The 21593-nt window shown below is 43.7% G+C and overlaps 1 protein-coding gene across 4 annotated transcripts in view; it reads left to right on the forward strand.

The window, feature by feature from the left end:
• The window catches only part of RGS12 (regulator of G protein signaling 12), a 169659-nt gene that overhangs the window by 91047 nt on the left and 57019 nt on the right, over nt 1-21593 (forward strand). For all 4 annotated transcript variants that reach the window (XM_073647582.1, XM_073647576.1, XM_073647590.1 and 1 more), the window contains one exon: nt 4148-4169. In XM_073647582.1, coding sequence (XP_073503683.1) covers nt 4148-4169 — 22 coding nt within the window. The remainder of the gene's footprint in view (nt 1-4147; nt 4170-21593) is intronic.

The raw sequence follows: 21593 nt of genomic DNA on the forward strand, positions 1-21593 counted from the left end.
GCCGCCACTGGGAACAGCTGATCGGTGGGGGTGCCAGGTGTGGGACCCCAACCAGACATTTATGACCTATCCTATGGATAGGTCATCAATGAAAAAGTAGTGGACAACCTTTTTATTAGATGAATGGTTAGAAAAAAAAAAAGAGCACAGTGGACATCAGATTTCTATAAATCCATCCACTTTGTTGGAAATTAAAGACTCGGCATTCATTGTGCAGCGATAATGCGTGACAGCAATAACTCATCGTGGGAACACAGTCTTGATGTTGCTGCCTCTAATGCTACAGGTTCTCAGTTTGCATCCTGGTTAAGACCAACTTAAAAAAAAAAAAAAAAAAAAAAAAAAAGGCATCTACTGAGCATAGCAAAATTTTGGGAGGAGGACCCCTCCACCGATGTCCTGTGATGTCGGAGGAAATGGATGATGGAACAGCCGACAATGATGGTGAACTGTGATTCCATTGGGATAGAAAGTAGTGTTGGCGCAAATCAGCAGGGCCACCTCTCCACGGGTGATGAACATGGGGTATGCCTGCCCCATTAACTCAAACTTCACACACTTGTTTTAAGCCCTTTTTTTTGTGGATTGATCTATTATAGACCCATTATAATCTTTGTTTTACATGCGGTGTCTGAAAAAAATACAGAAGGATCTCCAATTTGGTGATCAAAATGAAAATAAACCTCATGTGGCCACATGAAACAAAAAATATACCGTCAAAAATTTGTTCAAAATTGGTCCTGTCCGGTTTGAAGGAGTTTTCCCAGGAGCAAAACATTTAACCCATCATTGATTTGCCTAAAACAATTTTTCGTTGGGACTCTTCACCCGACGAACGATCGTTTTGGTTGAAATCATGAGTTTTGCTAAACTTTAGACTGTGTATGGATACTTACAAAATCGCCATTTGCTTCCAAGAAAGTTTCGTTATTGTCCTCTCACGAGTAGTGGACGTTGTGTTGTAGACCTCATCCAGCTGAGTTTATCTTGCTGTCTGAGCCTTAATAACCATTATAATTAATCATCATCATATTCCTATTAGTTAGATTTGACCTTTTTTTCGTATCCTTTTGTGAAGCGATATCAGCTGGGAATATTCTTGGGTAAACAGCCCATGTGCTGGCTCCGGGAAGTTCACGGTGCTCACGTGTATGAGAAAATCGGCAAAAGATAACTGGCTGCCAAAGGATCGTTTGCTTGATAGTTCCCTAAATGGGTTTTCTCATGTTTCATCCTCAGGAGCGCACTGTTTGTTTGGATGGTGACGGTGCACTTGGGAAAAGTAAAATTTTAGACTAAAAACTGTACACTCTTCGATGCTGCACGCACAGGCCGCTCGGTAGTGCGCTCTAGAGATCCAGCCATCTTTAGATCAGCGCTTACAAACTCTATCATAAAGAGCTTAAACACACTGCTCATGCTCGGCCACCTCTGTCAGTCTACCGAGGTGGCAGGTAACTTGGACAACAAACATTAAGCAAAATGTAAAAAAACCCTTCCTTTTTGAGAACTGAAAAGATTTTTGATAACAAGTAAATTGCAAACTTGCTTTGTCTTTTTACGAGAACCTTGCAATATTCACCATTCGTTAGGTTGAGACCAACACTTTCAAGTGTATGTGTACCCTAAAAAACGATTGTCTTAGGGTTTTGTTAGTTCCTCTAGGTTTCCCTACAGGAGTAAACAATTTCAGGGGGGGGTGAGAAATAGCTTCCATTCCCAGTGCAAACTACATTTTGGGGGAAAAAAGGCACTGATCTTGGAGGCACAACACAATGACATATTGGCCTGTAGGATCTGCATGTGCGGCAATGCTGTCTGATATCGGTGCTCCTGTGATCTCTGTACTCCTTCTTGACCTGTCCTCTGTTTCGATACAGTTGACCACTGCCTCCTACTACAGATCCTCTCTTCCTTTGGCGTCAAAGACCTTGCCCTATCCTGGATCTCCTCATACCTTTGTAACCGCACATTTAGCGTATCCCACTCCCACACTACCTCCTCACCCCGCCCCCTCTCTGTTGGAGTCCCTCAAGGCTCTGTCCTAGGACCCCCTACTCTTCTCAATCTATACCCTTAGCCTGGGACAGCTCATAAAATCCCATGGCTTCCAGTACCATCTATACGCTGATGACACCCAGATCTACCTCTCTGGCCCAGATGTCACCTCTGCTGTCCAGAATCCCAGCATGTCTAGCAGCCATATCTTCCTCCTTATCCTCTCGCTTCCTCAAGCTCAATGTGGACAAAACTGAACTCATCATCTTTTCCCCATCTCGCATATCTTTCCCACCTGATCTTTCTATTACAATAAATGACATCACTGTTTCCGCTTTACCGACAATCCGCTGCCTCGGAGTAACCCTTGACTCTGCCCTGTCCTTCAAACCCCACATCCAAGCTCTCGCCACCTCCTGTCGCCTCCAGCTCAAAAATATTTCCAGAATCCGTCCTTTCCTCCATCTACTAAACTGCTTGTGCATGCCCTCATCATCTCCCGCCTCGACTATTGCAACATCCTCCTCTGTAGCCTACCTGCTAACACTCTCGCACCCCTCCAGTCCATCCTCAACTCTGCTGCACGACTTGTTCATCTCTCGCCTCGCTACTCCTCTGCTACCCCCCTTTGCAAATCCCTTCACTGGCTCCCATTCCCCCAGCGTATCCAGTTCAAACTACTAACACTGACCTACAAAGCCCTCCATAACCTCTCTCCTCCGTACATCTCTGAACTAATCTCCCGATATATTCCTTCATGTAACCTCCGGTCCTCCCAAGACCTCCTTCTCTCCACACTTATTCGTTCCTCATGCAATCGCCTCCAAGATTTCTCCCGAATATCCCCCGTCCTATGGAATTCTGTGCCTCAACACGTCCGATTATCCACCACACCTGGATCCTTCAGACGGAACCTGAAAACCCATCTCTTCAAACAAGCTTACAGCCTGCCATGACCTTGCCTGCTGCCACCCCCAACAACACCGGAGCTACTGCAACCCCTCAACTTACTGTCTTCGCCCCATTCCTGTAGAATGTAAGCCCTCAAGGGCAGGGTTCTCTCTCCCCCCCCCCCCCCCCCCCCCATACCGTTCTATCATTGTTAGTTTGTTTACTGTAAGTGATATCTGTATTTGGTATGTAACCCAATTAGAAAATTAGAAAAACCTGGCTGCTCTCTTCCAAAAACAGTGTCCCTCCTGTCGACAGGCTGTTCGAGCCATTGCATCTCGGTTTAATTTAAAGGGAATCTGTTATCACAAAATAACTGCTCAGACGAAGCACAGACACTCAGTGCACCCTTGGTGTGGCCAAATGGTTCATTGCACCCTTGGTGTGGCCAAGTGCACCTTCCCACCTACTTGTTTTCCATCTATCTCTGCCCTTCTCTGGGTTTATAAACCCAAAATTGTCAATCAAAAAAGGAAGAGGAGCGGTGGAGATGGATGGAAAACAAGTAGGCAGGAAGGAGCACTGCGCTGTTTGGCTACACCAAGGGTGCACTGAGCGTCTGTGCTTGGTTTGAGCAGTCATTTTGTGATAACAAATTTCCTTTTCATGGAGCTGGGATGTAATGCCTCAAGCAACTAGTCGACAGGAGGGGCTCTGTTTTTGGAAGATTTTTCTAATTCTATGCAACCCCGTTGATATCAGACAGCATTGCCGCACATGCAGACTCTCTGGATCCATATGTCATTGTGTTGTGCCGCCATACTGCTGTACATTATGCTATGGAAGGACCTGCACGACCGTTCCCGCTACAGAATATCTGCTGAATGCAAATCATCCCAAAGTATTTTTATCCCGGCCCTGATTAGTGTTTTTTTATGTTTTATGCAAAACCAGCATTTTTTTTTGTTTTTCAATAAACTGCGTGTGTCTGATGGGGCTGAAATTCTGATGATCCAAGGAGGAGTTAGTCTCTCGGTTGTTTCTGGCAGGAGGGTGGAGCAAAGCTGCAATTCAGATGGATGTGTTAAGCCGGGACTGTATCATTATCTATCCTGCGTTCCGGACTTGACAGATATTCACCATTTTAAATTCTATATTTTAATTAAATTATTTTTTTTTTTAACTTTTCACTTTTTTTTGGAGGGGATGTTGTAATGCGTTTTTGCATCCATTCATGTCTCTCTCTTTTTTCCCGCAGGCCGCCACAGTCTCCGATGGAGGTAAGACCAATTTCTGCTTATTTAAGAGAATTATTTTGCATAGAATTAAATGGACCGATGTAGCAGAGCTGATTTTGTTTTCCCATGTACATGCTAGATCTGGTGGTTTTTTTTTTTTAAGTTGCTCCTTCACATCCCATTATTCTGACAAGTGCTGAGTGTATCTGTCGCTGGGTGCCAGGTGATGGAGCGCTCGTCGTCCTCGCCTATGTTTGCAGCGAGGTGGACAGGTTGGAACGGGTAGGCTGACATGTCTCTGCCATGTGATCGTTTACTGCAGACAAGTGGAGTAAGTTGGGTTCTTACTACCATGGGGACGCCTTGTCTTCAGCCCATAGCCTCCAGCGCAATCCTCTGCGTGTGGGGACAGGCAGCTTGTCAGACACTTTTCCTTGCAGAGTTGTCTATTGTCTGCAGTCATCAGCTGGGCTGCCTATTGTGCCTGGATTAACTCCATAAATCCCCCCCCCCCTGCTCTATGGCTCCTCTGTTTGTTTGGCAAGTGAATGGTTAATGCAGAAGGCTGTTTTGCACTCTGATTGTTTTGGGGGGGGATTATTTTATGGGTGAGGAGGAGACGCCTATTCCCTACCCAAAGTATGTGCAATTCACTTTCCTGATTTTTTTTTTTTTTTTTTGCTTGATTGCTTTCAGTTTTTGGGGTGAAAACAAAGAAAAACCTTTGAAATCAAAAGTTATATTTGTTAAAAAACAAACAAAAAATATGGCATTAATTTAAGTAACCAGATCTGTCGTAATGTAAATCCGGTAGGAATGTGGTTTTTGGTACGTGGATGGTGAGCTAAACTAGAAAATAATACAACATGTCATTTTCTAAAAAGTCAGAGTTTTTGAGATAAAGCGGCATTCTATACATTTTTAACTTTTTATATATATATATATATATATATATATATATATATATATATATATATATATATATATATTAAATATTTTAATTTATAGATATAAATTATATCATATCTGCATCCCAATATAAATATACTGTATATCAGTAACATTTATTCCCAGTGTAACCAAATAAAATGTGTATTCTCCATAATAAGTGTCGGATCGTGCCAAGATTCAGTACGGGTTCATCCAGTAAGTTTCTGTAGTGCAATATTTTTCCTATCAACATGAGAGATGCCACCCTGGAAATAGGACCCTTGTGTGTCGGGCGCTGTAGGTATCTGTTGTGTGGTGGATCCGGCCATGTTTCTAAAACCACTAAAAATGTGAGAAGTTAATATTATTTACATATTAACCCTTTTTTTCCCCCCTCCCCTTTAGAATCCAAATTTTATAAAAGTGTGACCCTGGACCGATACCATGTCCAAAATAAAGTAATGGTGTTGGCCAAGGTGTATTACATTTTCGGCAAATAAAGCTTACCCATTCTTTAATGAAAAGTTACAATTTTCTAATATTTCCTGTAATATTTTTATTTATTTTTTTTAGATCTCTCCTTGCTGTCATTCCTTGTTTACTTGGAGAGGCGGAGGGCTCATTACCGCACGCCCGCGCCCCTGTGCGTCCGTCACTTGACCAGGACAAGCCTTTTATTCCCTGGATCAATGTAGGTTTCCGTTGAATGACAGCAAGCAGAGGAATTGATATAGATCATTTTGTGAATATCGCTCAATTTTTTTCATCATACAAACTTTATTTGCAGAAACCTTTTTTTGCCTATATTCTCTGAATTTAAAGGGGTTGCTCACCTTTTGGGGATTTTTTTTTTTTTTATATTCCAATTTAAATGCATGTATTTGAACCTGAAAAATTATTTTTGCAATAGGGTTTTATTAACAATTTTTAGCATTCTGTAGTTTCTGCATCATGCTGGATGAGTTAACTGAGAATCCATTAGTGAGATCATTTACACCCCAAAGGTGGATAACCCCTTTAATCGGTTGTTCCCTGTTATCAGCCATTGCAGGCTGCCAATACCAGTAGAAATAATAAGTTTTACTGTATTTTTTTTTTTTTTTTTCAAGGATTACCACTCCTCAGGATTACATTTTTTTATATCTTTGGGAATATTGGCATGAAAGATGCCAGTTGTAGGATTACTGGCCCTTTAAGATTGCAGAGGATCCTAGATTTGTCAGAGTATAGACGGGATGTGCCACCATGTCTCCTCCCCTTTGTTGCCAGACCCCCGAGCCGTCGATTTACGGGCAGAATTGGACGACATCGGTCTTCTCCTTAGGAGGCTTATTAGACGTTCTGGCTGGGACAAGTTTCTGCACCCTGGTAAAAATGGGTAACGAGCCTAAACTGTTCATCTTTTTAGGGACTTTTGTTTGGCTAAAAATAGTTTTTGCTTTTCGTTAAACATTTTGCACCGTTTTCCTCCTTTAGCCTCTGTGTTGCACTGTTTATTGCTGGCTGCAGAATGAGTCAACTGGAAAGCCGTCCGTCAGCTTTTACTCTTTATTTTAACTTTTATCCGTCTTTCTGAGCTCCTCTCAGCTGATTGATGACCACTGACCACATCAAAGTTGAATGTGCAGGGAAACCAAGAACCTGGGGAGAAAAAATGGTGCAAAAATTTGAATCAAGCTCCATTGCAAAAATTTATTATTAGTCCCAAATTCATGCATTTAAGTGATCTTAAATTAACATGGGTTTGTTTGATTTTCTCGGAGGGGAAAAGATTCAGACCTGTTCAATTGGACACCCGAACCTTTTGATCTCACTGGAGATCAGCTGCCGCCGGAGGTGTATGACCGAACTTGCTCCACTCCCACCATAGAGAAGCCATGCATGCTTGATCAAACAGAGGGTGCACTTGTATGGGGCGGTGGGGGGGCTGAATGAGCTACTTTCTGACCCAGAAACAAAAGGCTAATGCTTAAAACAGAGTTTGCACTGAGTTACTACCGATAAAGGATCCGACGGTGTTTTCCAGTTGCAACTCCTGATGAAGTCACCCTCCCCCGTCCCCAGCGCCGAGGTGCACAGTCACATTATATCGAATATATAAATTTATCCAAACCCAATCAGATCACCACTTCTAATCCCATTTTATGATCGCATGATAATATATTATGATTTTAAAGCCGTGCATCTGTTTTATTCATTTTACAAATTCAGACACTTTTTGCATACATTTGCTTAGAAATGGTGGCAGATGTTTTGCCGCATAAAACGGATAATTTATACATTTTTTTATTTTCCCGCGTTGATTAGCGGATCATACTCTTAGTACTTTATAATCAGCACTAATCAACATTTCTTCAGTCAAGAGAGTTTTTTTTTTTTTCCCTTTTTTTTAAAATCAGAATAGACTTTATTTTATTAGGTGTTTTGGTTCTTGTATATCATTGGCCAGATATGATGACTCTTACTGATCATATTGGAACTATTAGGGTACAGGTACACAAGGCATTGTCACTTCCCAAAAATATGTAACAGTAGATACTGCTGCAGACATAGTGCAGTTAAAGAGGATCGGTCACCAGGTCAAGTGTCCAGTTTTCCTGCTTTTTATTCCTTCTCCTCGTCTGAGTTTTCTGGTTTTTTTTTTTTTTTTTTTATATTCGCCATACATTACCAAAGAGAGATGAGCCTTTTTATTTCTTGCTATTTTTTATGGTCTTTTCTAAGGGGGCGTGACTCATAGGATTCCTCAGGGGCGTGTCTATAGGTGCTCTGCATTACTCTAAAACACGCCCCTGAGGAATCCTGTGAGCCGCGCCCCCATGGAAAGATCATAAAAATGAGCACTAAATAAAAAGTCCATTCTCTCATGAACTGTATGGCGGATTTAAAAAAAAAAGAATAAAAAATTAAAATTGGAATACTCTAAGGAACGTCTGGAATAAAAGAGCAAAAACTGGACACGTTGGACCTGGTGACATGTTCTCTTTAAGCTGGACATTTTACCTTTTGTATTGCAAATGGTGACGTCCCCATCATAACATGCTGCAGATTTCATGAGACTACTTATAATTTGACGTGCCGTGCTAGTATTGTAACTCGCAGTAAATCCACTACATATTCATCTATCGAGAAGGACTCTTATTCCCATACACACTTTTTTTTTTTTTTTTTGTTTTGGATATGGATTTTGGAGCAGATTCTAAAATCCACATGATAAATCACTGCAAATACTCTTATTGTTCATTTCAATGGGAAACCACTTGAGTAGTGCACATAGTGATGTGGAAAAAGACCCTCAAAAGCTCTGAATCAATTGAAGCAGAAATAATCCCCCCATTTGGCAATGTGCACACAATCTTTTTGTAGTGTTTTTGGAGCAGAAACTGAGCAGAACCTCCAAGTTTTTTGAGATTTGGAGAGTTTCTGATCCTTTTTCATATTTATAAAAACCGCATGAAATAAAACAAACCACAAAGAGTGACACAATTTTAGCTTTTTTTCTGATAAAGGGGTTGTCCAGGCTTGGGGCGCTCAAGTCTGCAGTCACTCTGTGACACTCATTTGTGAATCCGCACAGTGCACGCTGTCAGGATTCTCCGGTGCCGGTGGAGCAGGCGGTCATTTGACCACAACAATGTGATTTGCATACTTCCGGCCACATTCCGACTAGACTTTTACAATCTCACTCAATACACTTGTATAGAGTGAGGTTGCGCACGTTCAGTCGGCACTTGACCACAGGTATGGACATCACATACTTTCGGCACCAGAGAATCCTGACAGTGCGCACACTGTGTGCTGTGAGCACTCACAAGTCTGCAGTCACATAAAGTAACTACAGACTTGTACCCCAAACCTGGACAGCCTCTTTTAAATTTGGATTTTTCTGCCACAAAAATTAAAGTCAAAATACTTTTGTGTGAACATACCCTTAGCGTGTGAATGGCTGACCATTCCCTGTTCCTACAGTCCCCTTCACGTCTGGGGACCCCGTCATAGACAAATGCTGGTGGCGTTGCCCTGGAGTAAAGTGCTGGTGGAGTACAAAGTACTTGTAATATGATTATTTTTCCCATTTCTACGTTCTGATGTGTGCACCGCCTGGTTCTGCGAGTTGATATTGTGGACTGGATGGAGAATGTCATCTTGTTATCAGCATAGTTGTGTCCTGACCATCACACGTTTTTCCGGGGTTATATCAGTTCTTGAACACACGACTTCTCTGTTCTGCTGATATTCTATGAAATCTGTGACCGATAATGAATTCCCAGAACGCAGCACAGGATTCCGGCCGAGGTTTACAAAGTGATAGGGGTGAGTAAGAGAGAGAGTTTTCTGTCAATCAACATGTTGCATTATGAGCAAAATAATTATCAAGTCATAACATTTTTTTTTGCTCGACTCCCTATTATCTATGATAACGGTAAACTTGAAAAATGCACAAAATTCCAGAAACAGCGCCACTCTTGGCCTTAGCTTGTGTCTGGTATTGCAGCTTAGTCCCAATATATTCATTGAAGCTGCTGCTGCAATACTATACACAACCTATGGGCTGTTTCAAAGAAAAGCATACAAGTCTTGAATGATGTAGTAAAAGTCTGTCACCCCCCCCCCCCCCCCCAAATGGATTTTAAAGCGAGCTATACAGTGATATAATGGCTCCTATAACATCTTGGCGCTGTACTTGTTACTGGTACATTGGCTGAGAAAATAAAATAAATACATTTGTATAAAATGAGGGGGCTTTGGTGCACTCTTGGTGTTACACCCCCTCATTTTGTATGTTGGGGGCTTCCTTCGCTTGTGGTTGATAACGCTCGCTTCCCAGAGAGAGCGCTGCCTAAACTCAGGCACACCCATGTGTGCGCACCGACACTGCCTGCCCCTGCCTGCCCCTGCCTGTGTGCTCTTCCCTTGCTCCTCTCTACTGATGCCACTCGTTAAACTTCCAGGTGTATCCACGTAGCAAGCGGTGTCAGCGTGGAGGAGCCAGGAAAGAGACAACAACCAGCCACCATGAGCACACGCGGCTGGGAACAGGCAGTGTCGGTGCGCACATGTACACCTGCAGGCTGAGTTTAGGCAGCACTCTCTCTGGAAAGTGAGCTATGTCAATCAGAAGCAAAGGAAGCCCCAACAAATATGAGGGCGCGTAATGACGCACCGAGCTCTCGGTCACGCCAAGGGTGAACTGAAGCCCCTCATTTGCATACAAATTATTTTCTCAGGCTCTATACCAGTACAATGCTAATTCGATTCTTATATGGACGAAGTCCCCTATATCACTTATAATCCATTTTGGGGGTGACAGACTACTGCTCCCACAATTGAAAAACCAGTAAAGGTCAATTTATTTGTGTCTATATCTCTGCACCTGAGCCTTTCTCCACCGTTGAAGCAGATTGATCGGAGAAGTGGTGTGGTCTATGTTGTCTTGGACAGGCCCCCATACCCGTCAACTGTTCAGCTGACAACCATCTCTCCAGACTCCTTCATCCACCGAAACGATCGACTGAGCCACTTCTGTGTTCTCTGAGAAAGTTACTGCCAGACTCCAGACAGCAACTGATCTGCAGGAAGATGAGCACATTCGAGCGCTAAAATTCAGGCGAGAGTTGGGAGGTCCCCATGCACACTAGATCGGGCCCTCAAAGTTGTCATCACCTTAGCAAATGATATTGTCCGTTTCTGACAACCCTTTTTTTTGTTTAAAGGGGCACCTAAATTAGGATAGGAGGAGGGTCTACCATTGCTTGGACCTTTAGTGATCACCTGTAATCTGTAGAGATACCTGGAATCAAGTGTGTAATTCCTCTACAGCTCCCCCGCAGGTGAAATAAAACTTGACGTGGAGCCCTTTGCTGTCCAAATAATGTGTGGTCCGCCCAAATAAGAGTTCTTTGTAGACCCTTCTCTGCTCTAGATAATTGTAACAAGGGATTCTATTAACGCTCAATGTCAGATTACAATACAAGAAATGAACATTGGTTTTCTGAACCAGACAACCTTTTTAAATAGTTTGTCTTTTATGGAGGTCATTCTCAGACTGGTATCGCCCCAGTTTTGCCAGTTGATACCTCTACCCTCATTTTAGTCCACTTTCACAGAATTTTATTTTTTTTTTGGCTAGATGGCTCTCGTTGCCTCTGCAGACCCCCATAAAGTACAATAATGTTGTTGTATTGGGCATAGTTGACCTCGGCATGGTGACCTGTGGTGAGGACACACATGGAGCTTTGCTGAGGTAGACTTTTATTAGACTTGGTTAATGACTTATTGATTTACATGGTCCTTTAGGCAGTAAGAGATGAAGTTACAGTCATTACTGTGAAATCGCAGAGGATTTTTTTCCAGTCGTGGTCTCATGTAAAGAGACCTGATCAAGTTCTACAAGATGATCGGGGATCTTCTTGTCCAGTCGGCTCAAAATTATGAAGTCTCGATCAGAGCCCAGCCATATACTTTAGATGATCCAGCAGTCAGTCCTCTATCTCGCCCAATTCCCCTATTGATGACTCTTCCAGACTCCTCTGGCGGTAGCTTTTTTTTTCAGGGAGAACAAAAGGATCGACAGTCTGAAATCGGACATTGTAGATCTTTGCCTTGCCCAACAATTATCTATCAGGGGGCCCAAATTCACATTAGACTGTCGGACAATCCTATCGATATCGATAAAGTTAGTCTGTGTATGGTTAGCTCCATATTTGTTGACCACATTAGGTTGTACCAAAACCAGCATAAATATATCCTTTATAGTGATGAGCGAGTATGTTCTGTTAACTCTTTCGTCGAGTATACTCAGGCGAGAACCGAGTATTTATAGCGTGCTCGGGCTTTAAGTTTTCCTCGCTCCGTGAACATGATTTGTGACTGTTTGACAGGTTTAATACATGTGAGGAATGCCTGTTTTTCCAGCACTCCTCACATGTATTAAATCTGTCAAACCGTTGCAAATCATGTTTACGGAGCGACGAAAACTTTAAAGCCCGAGCACGCTATAAATACTCGGTGCTCGGCCAAGTATACTCGGTGAAAGGGTTAACCGAACATACTCTCTCATCACTAATCCTTTACTACCATTTTTTTACTATCACTCATGACGGCACCACTGGAGAGAGGGGATCGCCCTTCAAGGGCAGGAAACATACAGATGAATGGGCGGCCCTTCTCCACCACATCAGTTGGTTTTCTGTCCTTGGAGAGGTAACCTACATCCTGGAGTTGTCTAGGGAAATGATCGTCGTGGCAGATGAAGACTTACCCAGACCCTGCCTGGTCACCTGGGTAGCGGTACGGCACTGCTGTAGCCGGATCTGGTGGATCCTGGAGGTGCCACAGTGGTTCCAAAGGGAAATAAGTTGATGAGCGGACACTGGATGGCGGCAGCATAGTAAACGTATGTGTCTGCCGGCCACCGCGTTTTTCTGGACCTGCGCAAGTGCAGGTCTGTGAAAGCGCGCCCTAATGACTAGCATGCCAGTGATGTCAGGAGAACCGGAAGGGATGGACCCACTTCCAGGGTATGCCAGGGGAGGCGCCAAATTCGAATGGCAGCTCAGTGTTGGTGGGGCATTGACTGCTGGATGAAATCTGTGGCTAGGTGACAGCCTGTGAAGACCCTCCTCTGCAGCAACCAGCAGCAGCACAAGGAAAGATTGTGCCAGCAGCATGGACAAGTCCACAGCCTCCAAAGATCATTCGGAGATGATTCCTCCTCATAGCCTGGTACCTAAACGGCTTCCGAGTGGTAAGTGACATCTGTGAATATACACTTCGTAATTGCTTTTTTTTTGTTATTTTCCTTATAAGGAAAATCTAGGAAATGTGTAACAAAAACCAATTTCAGGGAGGGTTTGCTGTGCAAGGCAAGGTTACCAAATTCAGGTGGTCAACGGTCATTCTAAACTGATTGGTCTGCCCTTTTCAGATTGCAGTTTGAGGCGGGGCGAGTACCAGCCTGGGATTCCCTGGTTCCGTTAACGCAAAAAGAGGTCATGTCAGTCTTATATAGAGAAGACTATCTGTGGCAGCGGCGAACCCTTCCTGTAAATGATAGTTCTTTCCCTCCTCAAAAGGGAGTGAAAAAAAAAAAAACCCTGACAGGAAGGGTTTGTTACCCCTATCCTCATAGTGCATACCCCTATCCTCATAGTGCAAATGTTCCCTTGAGGAGGATTCATCAGCTATATTGGACAAGTCTCCTAAAAATTGATATGACCATTTCAAAAGCATCCAGACAGGCAATGTTACCCTTTGACAATATGCAATCTCTAAAAAGCCCTCTTGATGGGGAGGTGGATAGTCTCGAGAAGAGCGCTTGGAAATCCTCTGTAGGTTCTTTTAAACCAGCCATTTCAGAAACTTGTACAGCCAGGTCTCTGATGATATTTCTGGACTGGTTGAAAGGCCAACTAAAACAGTAGAGGAAAATATCTTAGCTGCTATTACTATGATGCTCCACTGACTCTGTGCGGTTAGCAACTGGTTGGAAAGCTAGCCTGGGGAATTTCAGTCAACGTCTAGACTTGGTTCCATTCCCTGTTTTGGAGAATATCTGTTGGACCAGTATTTGATGATATCTTGGGAAAAGCAGGTGACAATTTAAAATGGCTTAACTAATTTAGTATTTCCATCTTGTAAGAGGAATTGGTCCTCCTAAAGGTCCAGGACAAGAAAGAGAGTGACTCTACTCTCCCCTTTGTCTAGTACCGGATGCAACCTTCAGGTCAATAATAAACATTGTAGGGATTCACTCTCAAAAGTAGGAAGGCATTGGGTAGCATTTACACCAATGCGGGTTTGGTCCAAAGTTTTGTTGCTTTCCACAGGTTGCAATGTGTCAGGAAAAAAAAAAATCCTAAACAAAAATCCCTATCTTTGTCCAGGCACTAACTAAGCAAACAGCTATCGTCCATACCAACCACTGATACTTGTGATTCTTTGCTCACGGCCCTCTGCAGACTCTGTTCAGGGAGAGTCACTGGCCTGTCTCTCTGTTTGGCTCCAAGACACAATCCGGTCTGCTCTGCTTTCCAGTAGTCTGACTTAGGTGAACACCTAGCCTGATCATGTGCAGAGCTCCCCAGGTGCCCCTAATCAAAACCTAGGCTTTAAAAGCTAGGATTTAACCCAGTCCTTCCTGGCTTTGCTACAACCTGAAGAAAGTGAACAGATTCTTGAGGGTTAGATCATTTTAAAATGGAGTCTATAAGATCGGCTATAAAACTTCTGGTTCCAGATTGCTATATGGTAGTCTAGGATTTAAAGGACGTGTACTATCACTTGCCAATTCACATGGAACACCGAAAGTTCCCGAGACTCGGGTTTTCAGTTTCGGTCCCTTCCCTTCGGTTGTCAATGGGCCATCAAGTCTTTATGAAGATTATAGCAGAAATTGCAACTCTCCTATGAAAGAAAGAAGAATTGTTGATAGTTGATACCTTACCTCAACTATTTCCTGATAGGGGGCATATCAGTTGAGCTCTGCAGAACTCCGTTGTCAGAGTTGGGCCTAGTGCCCACGATGCAGAAATGAAGCAGAAATTTTCCTGAGCATTTCTGCATCTCCTTGGCAGGAAAACGCATGCGTTTTTTTCATGCGTATTTGACGCGTTTTTCCAATGCATTGTATAGGCAGAAACGCACAAGAATTGGTCATGTCCGTATTTTTTCTGCAAGTAAAATCTGCGCAGAAAAAATCCTGACCATGTGCACAGAACTTGCTGAATGTCATAGGAAGTCACGGGATAAGGTATGCAATGCGTTTCTGGAGCTTTTACGCGCTGCAAATACGCACCAAAAACGCATCATGGGCACACAGCCTTAAGGGCAACCATGACAAGGTTAGGTTGGCAACTCAATTTAAAGAAAAAAAAAAAAATGAAGATTGGAACCTAAGAGTTCAGGTGTTCCTGGTCTTCTCTTAGTCTCAGTGAATCAGTCGTTATCTCCCAAGGGAGAAGGTGTGCTGCCAAGTGTCAAAATTAATAAACAGTCTGGCCACAACTGAAAGGAAGGCAATGTCGTGGTTAGGAACTCTAACCTCCTGCATTCCAGAAGTGGCATGGTCACAGATAAACACCCGTGTGTTGCAATGGGAGATTCTGGCAATCAAACATGGTTTGACGTTAGTTGGAAAACGTACTCTTTCTTCAACAGAGGTTGAAGACAAAAAATCTATACAGAGGAGTTCCTTGGATTAATCGAATATCGTGGGTTATTGCTACAGATGCAAGCCCTCAAGGATGGAGGACACATATGGGAGATCTCCAGGGCTAAGGCTGATGGACGAGGGAAGAAAGATCTGATCCCTCCAACCTAAAGAGGCTCTTGGCAGTAAGGCAGTTTCTAAGAAAGATCCTGTCATCTATATGAGGTCACCACACAAAGGTCTTGTCAGACAACAGGGTAACTGTAGCTTACATAAACCATCAGGGGGAACTAGCTCCAGATCCATAATGACACTGTTTGATCAGATCTTTCAATGGCGGAGTCTCACCTCTTATCTTTAACAGTGTCTCACATAAAGGGCAAAGAGCATTTCAAGAAGACTTTTTGAGCCGCATCCAATTGAAACGTGGGAGTGGACCCAGAATCTGAGAGTTTTCAAGCAGATGGTGGACCTATGGAGGCTTCCAGGCATAGATCTTATTTCAGACAGAACAGAAAGGTGAGAAAATTATGTTCACTGGATCCCAGAAAATTGCAGCAAGCAGTGGATTCCTTCCTGCGCAAATGGGATTTCGGCCTGGCATATGCCTTTTCCCTGTAATGCTGGTCCCAGCTGTTCTAAAACGGATTAGGGAACATTGAGCAAGGGCAATCCTGATGGTTCAGTTTTTGCACAAAAGGTCTTGGTTTTCCTGGATGAAAATGTCAGTTACCGAGCCATGGATCTTGCCAGAGATTCCAGATCTACTGTTCCAAGGTCCAAGTCTACATCCTCAGTGTCCAGCCTGCATTTAAAAGGAACCGGTCACCTGAAATGACACTGTTAAGCTGGTGATATGCAGTTAATTTGCAGGTTAACGGCGTTATTATGATGCCTGGCGCCTGCACGAAGCCGAATGTAGCAGGGAGAAAATAAACTATATTCTCCCCGCCAGCATTCGGATTCAGTCGTGGGGGGGCTGCGCCGGTTCTGTCACCGTTCTGAGTATACAGAGTGGCTGCTGGAACCGCGCCCCGGCCCTGACTGACAACTGGCCACAATGCAGAGCCAGTGTCAGTCAGCGGTGCGGTTACAGCGACTGCTCTGTATTCTCTAGCCTGTAGTGGATGGCTGGGAATATCTGCCGTGTTATGGAGATGATATTTCATCATAAGCACATGGCTCCAGTCCAGATTCAGGACTTTACTGGGAGTTCTTGTAAAACTGCCGTCGTTTGTGGTGAGTTTTTTTAGCTCTGGATGTCGGGTTTCGCAGAGTGTCTGTTTGTTTGGAGGTGTAAAGGTTAAGATGCCGGAAAAGGAGATTGACATAGATTTACAATTCTTGGTCCATCCGTGACTTCTAGAAAACCTCTGAATATTTCGTATGTTCCCAGAGGGATGCAAGATGCTAATTCCAGACAGACCAAGAACAAAGGGATTAACATCCATTATATTATAGAAAATGTAAAGGCCTTGTATTCGGGTAGAGAAAAGTTTACTTTTTTATTCTTTTATTTTCCCCCAGAAATGGCGACACTTTTGTCTATAGGCCTCGTTTGAGTGCCAAGCCATTGAGTGAACTTGGTGCTGTTTCTAGGCGGAAAAAAAGTGCATAACTTAATATTTTTTTAGCCATTTTTATCAATTTTTTTTTTTAAACTTGTTTTACTCCTTTGTTCCTTTTTTTTCATTACTTGGACAACCCCTTCTCATACCCCACACTTGGCCCTGATAATAAAAAACTGCCTTCATACGGTAAGCAATTAGCAGGAAGCGAGAGCTACGGCTGCTGCTTATTTCCTGCTAATTACTTAACCGTATGAAGGCGCAGACAGTGACGCCAGCGCTGATTGGACACCGGGCTAACGTGTCACAACATCCGCACGAGAGCCCCGGGACCGTGAATGCTGACACGGCACTGGAGGCGAGCATAAGCTTTTTTATTTTATCATCGCCAAACGTTTAGATCGGAGTTATCCTACTAGTGGACAATCCTTTTAATAATATGCTACTAACAGTTTGCACACTATATGGGGGCCGAATGATCGTATAATCCATCATTCAGCCCCGTAGAGTTCCCATTGAACAATGTAAAAGGATTTCTAAACTACTGCGGATCCACTTGTTGTTATATCAATACTTGTTTTAAATCTGCCAGCGTAAACATTTAAAAAGACCCGTTATTTGTAATAAATATATAATTTATTTTGCTTGATGTAGATGCCGCTGTTCTCCTGAATCCAGCGCTGTTTTTCTTTTGTTCCTGTGACTCTCCGTTCCCGAGATACGGCCCAATCTTCTCTGTATATAAATCTAGTCTTGTCCGCCATGTGGGCGTGATCCTTAACGCTACTCTGTGGGTGTTGTCTTGAAGACCACACCTAGTTGTCTAACGGGACTAGATTTCTGTGCAGAGAAGAGAGGACCGTATCTCCGGAACGGAGCGGCGTAGGAAAAAAAGAAAAAAGTCTCCGGATTCAGGAGAACAGCGGCATTTACACAAAGTACAAAAATTACATATTTATGGCAAATGACGAATCCTCTTTAAATATTCCCATCTACTACATATTCTCAAGAAATGTCATAAATGCATAGTAGAGGTGGGTCTCATCCTGTGCCATAAATGAAATGGATGGGACTACCCTTCTTTATACTCAGATTTTTTTTGGGTTATATATTAATGATATATAATACCATATGACAAGCTCCGCTCTGCTGCATCAGTTCAGGATCCTTGGCATTGCAGATACGGGGTTGTGATGGCAATTATTCGGAGCTGCCTTGAGTCCTCTCCCTGTCAGTAGTGCTAGTATTACAGAAGAATAAAGTTGGTCGATGAGTTTTTCTCTTGTTATTGGTCGCGCCTGGCTGTGGCTTTAATAATTGAGGCCTCTTTATCTGCGGCAGGCTAAAGGTCCGCTTTATTAAATAATTCAGTAGCCTTCCCATGCTGCTTTGTTGAGGGCACTATCGGTTTTCACTCCTTCTTCCAACCATGGAGGAAGGAAGCGGGGTGAGGAAAATCAATTTGTTCGTACGGCAGAGCTGGAAAATGAAATGAATTTGTCTTTACCGTGGAGCTATTAGCGAGGAACCATGTGCCATTTTATTGCCTGTACCTGCCGGGGCCATGGGGACTAGCAGCTGACGTGGGCATGGATTCTGATGGCTGGTTCTCTGTGAGCGAGTTGAAATATCTGGTGAGGTGGCACACGGGGTCCTACCAACTATACCCAGGTAAAAGGCTTGTGCTTGTGTGCTGGGGGTCACTTACTTTTTTTCTTTTGGATTTGTGTGAAGTTTGAGTATTCCTATTTACCAGAACAAGCTCATTCCTAGACTTCTGTTGACTCTGTACCGCGGACGCACATTTTTACCTCTACTTTAATCCAGGGTAGGATGACGGTGATGCAAATCAATTACATAACTATTAATTCTTTGCATAGTAATTTCCAGGAACATTTGGCGTCAGACAGAAGATTCTGTGCAAGTTACATACAACTAGCTCAGAAATAGCAGAGATGAGTTTGCAAAACAGAGAACACAACTTCTACGAAGAAATTACTGCATAGCCTGAATTCAAGGGGTCTCATTTATCATTTGCGTTGTTTGTTTGTTTTTCTTGTCTTGTGGTTTTCCTTTTTTTTTTTTTTTCTTTTTGCGCCAAATTCATCAAAATAGCGCACTTAATTATTCTGGCACAAAATAATAAAAGCTTTTATAGTTTGTTTTTTAACTGGAGCCTAAGGGTCCAAGAAGATCCTTTTGGCCCATATGAGGAGACAATTACTGTTCAGGACCAGCGATGATTGGGGATCTGGTGAAGATTTTGCATTGGGGCCTACAAGCTTCGCATTACACTATCTATATTTAGAATGGTACCCTGCCGTGCACTAATTGGAGTGGTAGAGGTGGCTGCGTATGCGACCACGCGCTGTATTTTTTTTTTAATGGGTTCGAAAAATCTTGAAGATTGGAATAACCCTTTAATTCCAGGCTCTGGCTCACGGGCCAATCTGAATGCCTGTATTTAAAGGGATTGTACAGGATTTAAAAAAAAAAAAAAAAAGTGTGTGTATATACTCACTATATAATATTATACAATACTAAAATAAACTATAATACTATATAATATTATATTATACTCACCGCCAGCGATATCTCTCCAAATCCCGGCCCTCCCCACAGTCTCTTCTACCTCTCATCCTCAATCTATCACAAATTTCCGCAACCTTTCTAACCTTATACCCATCTGCCCAGTCCCACTAACAGGAGCTCTATGGAACGCTCGTCCTGTCTGCAACAAATTTTCCTACATCAATGATCTTTTCATTACTAACAAACTTTTCTTCCTCGCCATCACTGAAACCTGGCTCACCCCCTCTGACACAGCCTCTCCAGCTGCACTTTAATATGGTGGATTCCACCTTTCCCACACCCCCCGCCCCAGCGGCAAGCATGGTGGAGGAGTTGGTTTTCTCCTGTCAGATAACTGCTCCTTCAGCTCAATACACTGCCACCCTCTGCTACCCTCCCCTCTTTTGAGGTGCACTGTGTGCGCATCTACTCCCCCTCCAACTGGCTGTCATTTACCGCCCCCCATGGCCAGCCACCACCTTCTTAGACCACTTCACCACCTGGCTACTTCAATTCCTTTCCGCTGACTTCCCCACTATCATCATGGGTGACTTCAACATCCCCATTGACACTTCCCACTCATCTGTCTCTAAGCTTCTATCCCTCACTTCCTCCTTGGTCAATGGTCTTCCGCCCCCATTCACAAAGATGGCCACACACTGGACCTCATCTTCACCTGCCTCTCTTCCCTATCCAACCTCTCTTAACTCGCCTCTCCCTCTTTCTGACTGCAAATACTCACATTCACTCCCCTCTCCTCTCCAGGTCCACAGTCCCCCATCCAGAAACGTGCACACCCTTGCAGAAATCTCAAACACCTCGACCTACATTCACTTTCTGAATCCCTTCTCCCTCTTACAGACCTAAATTCCTTACACTATGCAGATGCTGCTGCCTCTTTATATAACACCACAACAGCTGTAGCTCTTGAATCTGTCGCCCCCCTCACACATACCAAAGCTCACACAATCAACAGGCAACCATGGCACACCAGCCTGACTAAAGAACTGAGACAGGCTTTTGGGGTTGCTGAGCGAAGATGGAAAAGGTCCCACTCCAACGAGCACTTCATCGCATTCAAACAGTCCTTCACTACTTTCAAGTCCACACTCCCTGCAGCAAAACAAACCTACTTCTCATCCCTCATATCATCCCTGTCTCACAACCCTAAACCCTATTTAGTACTTTCAATTCTCTCCTATGCCCAACAGCTCCCCCTCCCTCTCCACTCATCTCAGCTGAAAACTTTGCCTCATTCTTCAATCAGAAAATTGACAACATAAGGCAAAGCTTTTCCTCCATAGCCCCTTCTCATAACTACTCAACTCTCCTCCAAAACCAGCTCCTCCGCCATCACGGACTATCAACTTTCCTCTTCACTCTCCCAAGTCACATCTCACCATCTGTGAACTTGACCCAATCCCGTCACACCTCATCCCAACCCTAACCCACCTTCTCAACCTGTCACTAACAACTGGTGTGTTCCCCTCATGCTTCAAACGTGCCTCGATCACACCCATCCTCAAAAAGTCCTCCCTTGACCCATCCTCTCTGTCTAGCTATCGCCCCATATGACTTCTCCCCTATGCCTCAAAACTACTGGAACGACACGTCCATCTTGAACTGTCCTCTCACCTCTGCCCCTGCTACCTCTTTGACTGCTTACATTGTGGCTTCCGATGGCACCATTCTACTGAAACTGCCCTTACTAAGGTCACCAATGACCTACTAACCGCCAAATCCGAGCAATACTACTCTGACCTCCTCCTCCTGGACCTGTCATCTGCCTTCAACACAGTAGACCATTCCCTCTTACTACGGACTCGCTCATCCCTTGGCATCACAGACTTGGCCCTATCTTGGATCTCCTCATACCTAACAGACCGGACATTCAGTGTCTCCCACTCACACACCACCTCCTCGTCTCGCCCCCTTTCTGTCTGTGTCCCCCAAGACTCAGTTCTAGGACCCCTGCTCTTCTCCATCTACTCCTTCAGATTCAGATAGCTCATATTCTCACGGATTTCAGTATCGCCTCTATGCTGATGACACACAGATCTACCTCTCTGGACCTGATATCACCTCCTTACTAACCAGAATCCCACAATGTGTGTCCGCTATTTCATCTTTCTTCTCTGCTAGATTTCTAAAACTTAATATGGATAAAACAGAATTCATCATCTTTCCTCCATCTCACTCAACCCCCCCCCCCCCCCCCATCTGACCTATCTATCAAAGTCAATGGTT

This window comes from Phyllobates terribilis, unplaced genomic scaffold (genome assembly GCF_046119375.1).
Source record: "Phyllobates terribilis strain yellow unplaced genomic scaffold, ASM4611937v1 Scaffold_1__5_contigs__length_1240528914, whole genome shotgun sequence".
Lineage (NCBI taxonomy): Eukaryota > Metazoa > Chordata > Amphibia > Anura > Dendrobatidae > Phyllobates > Phyllobates terribilis.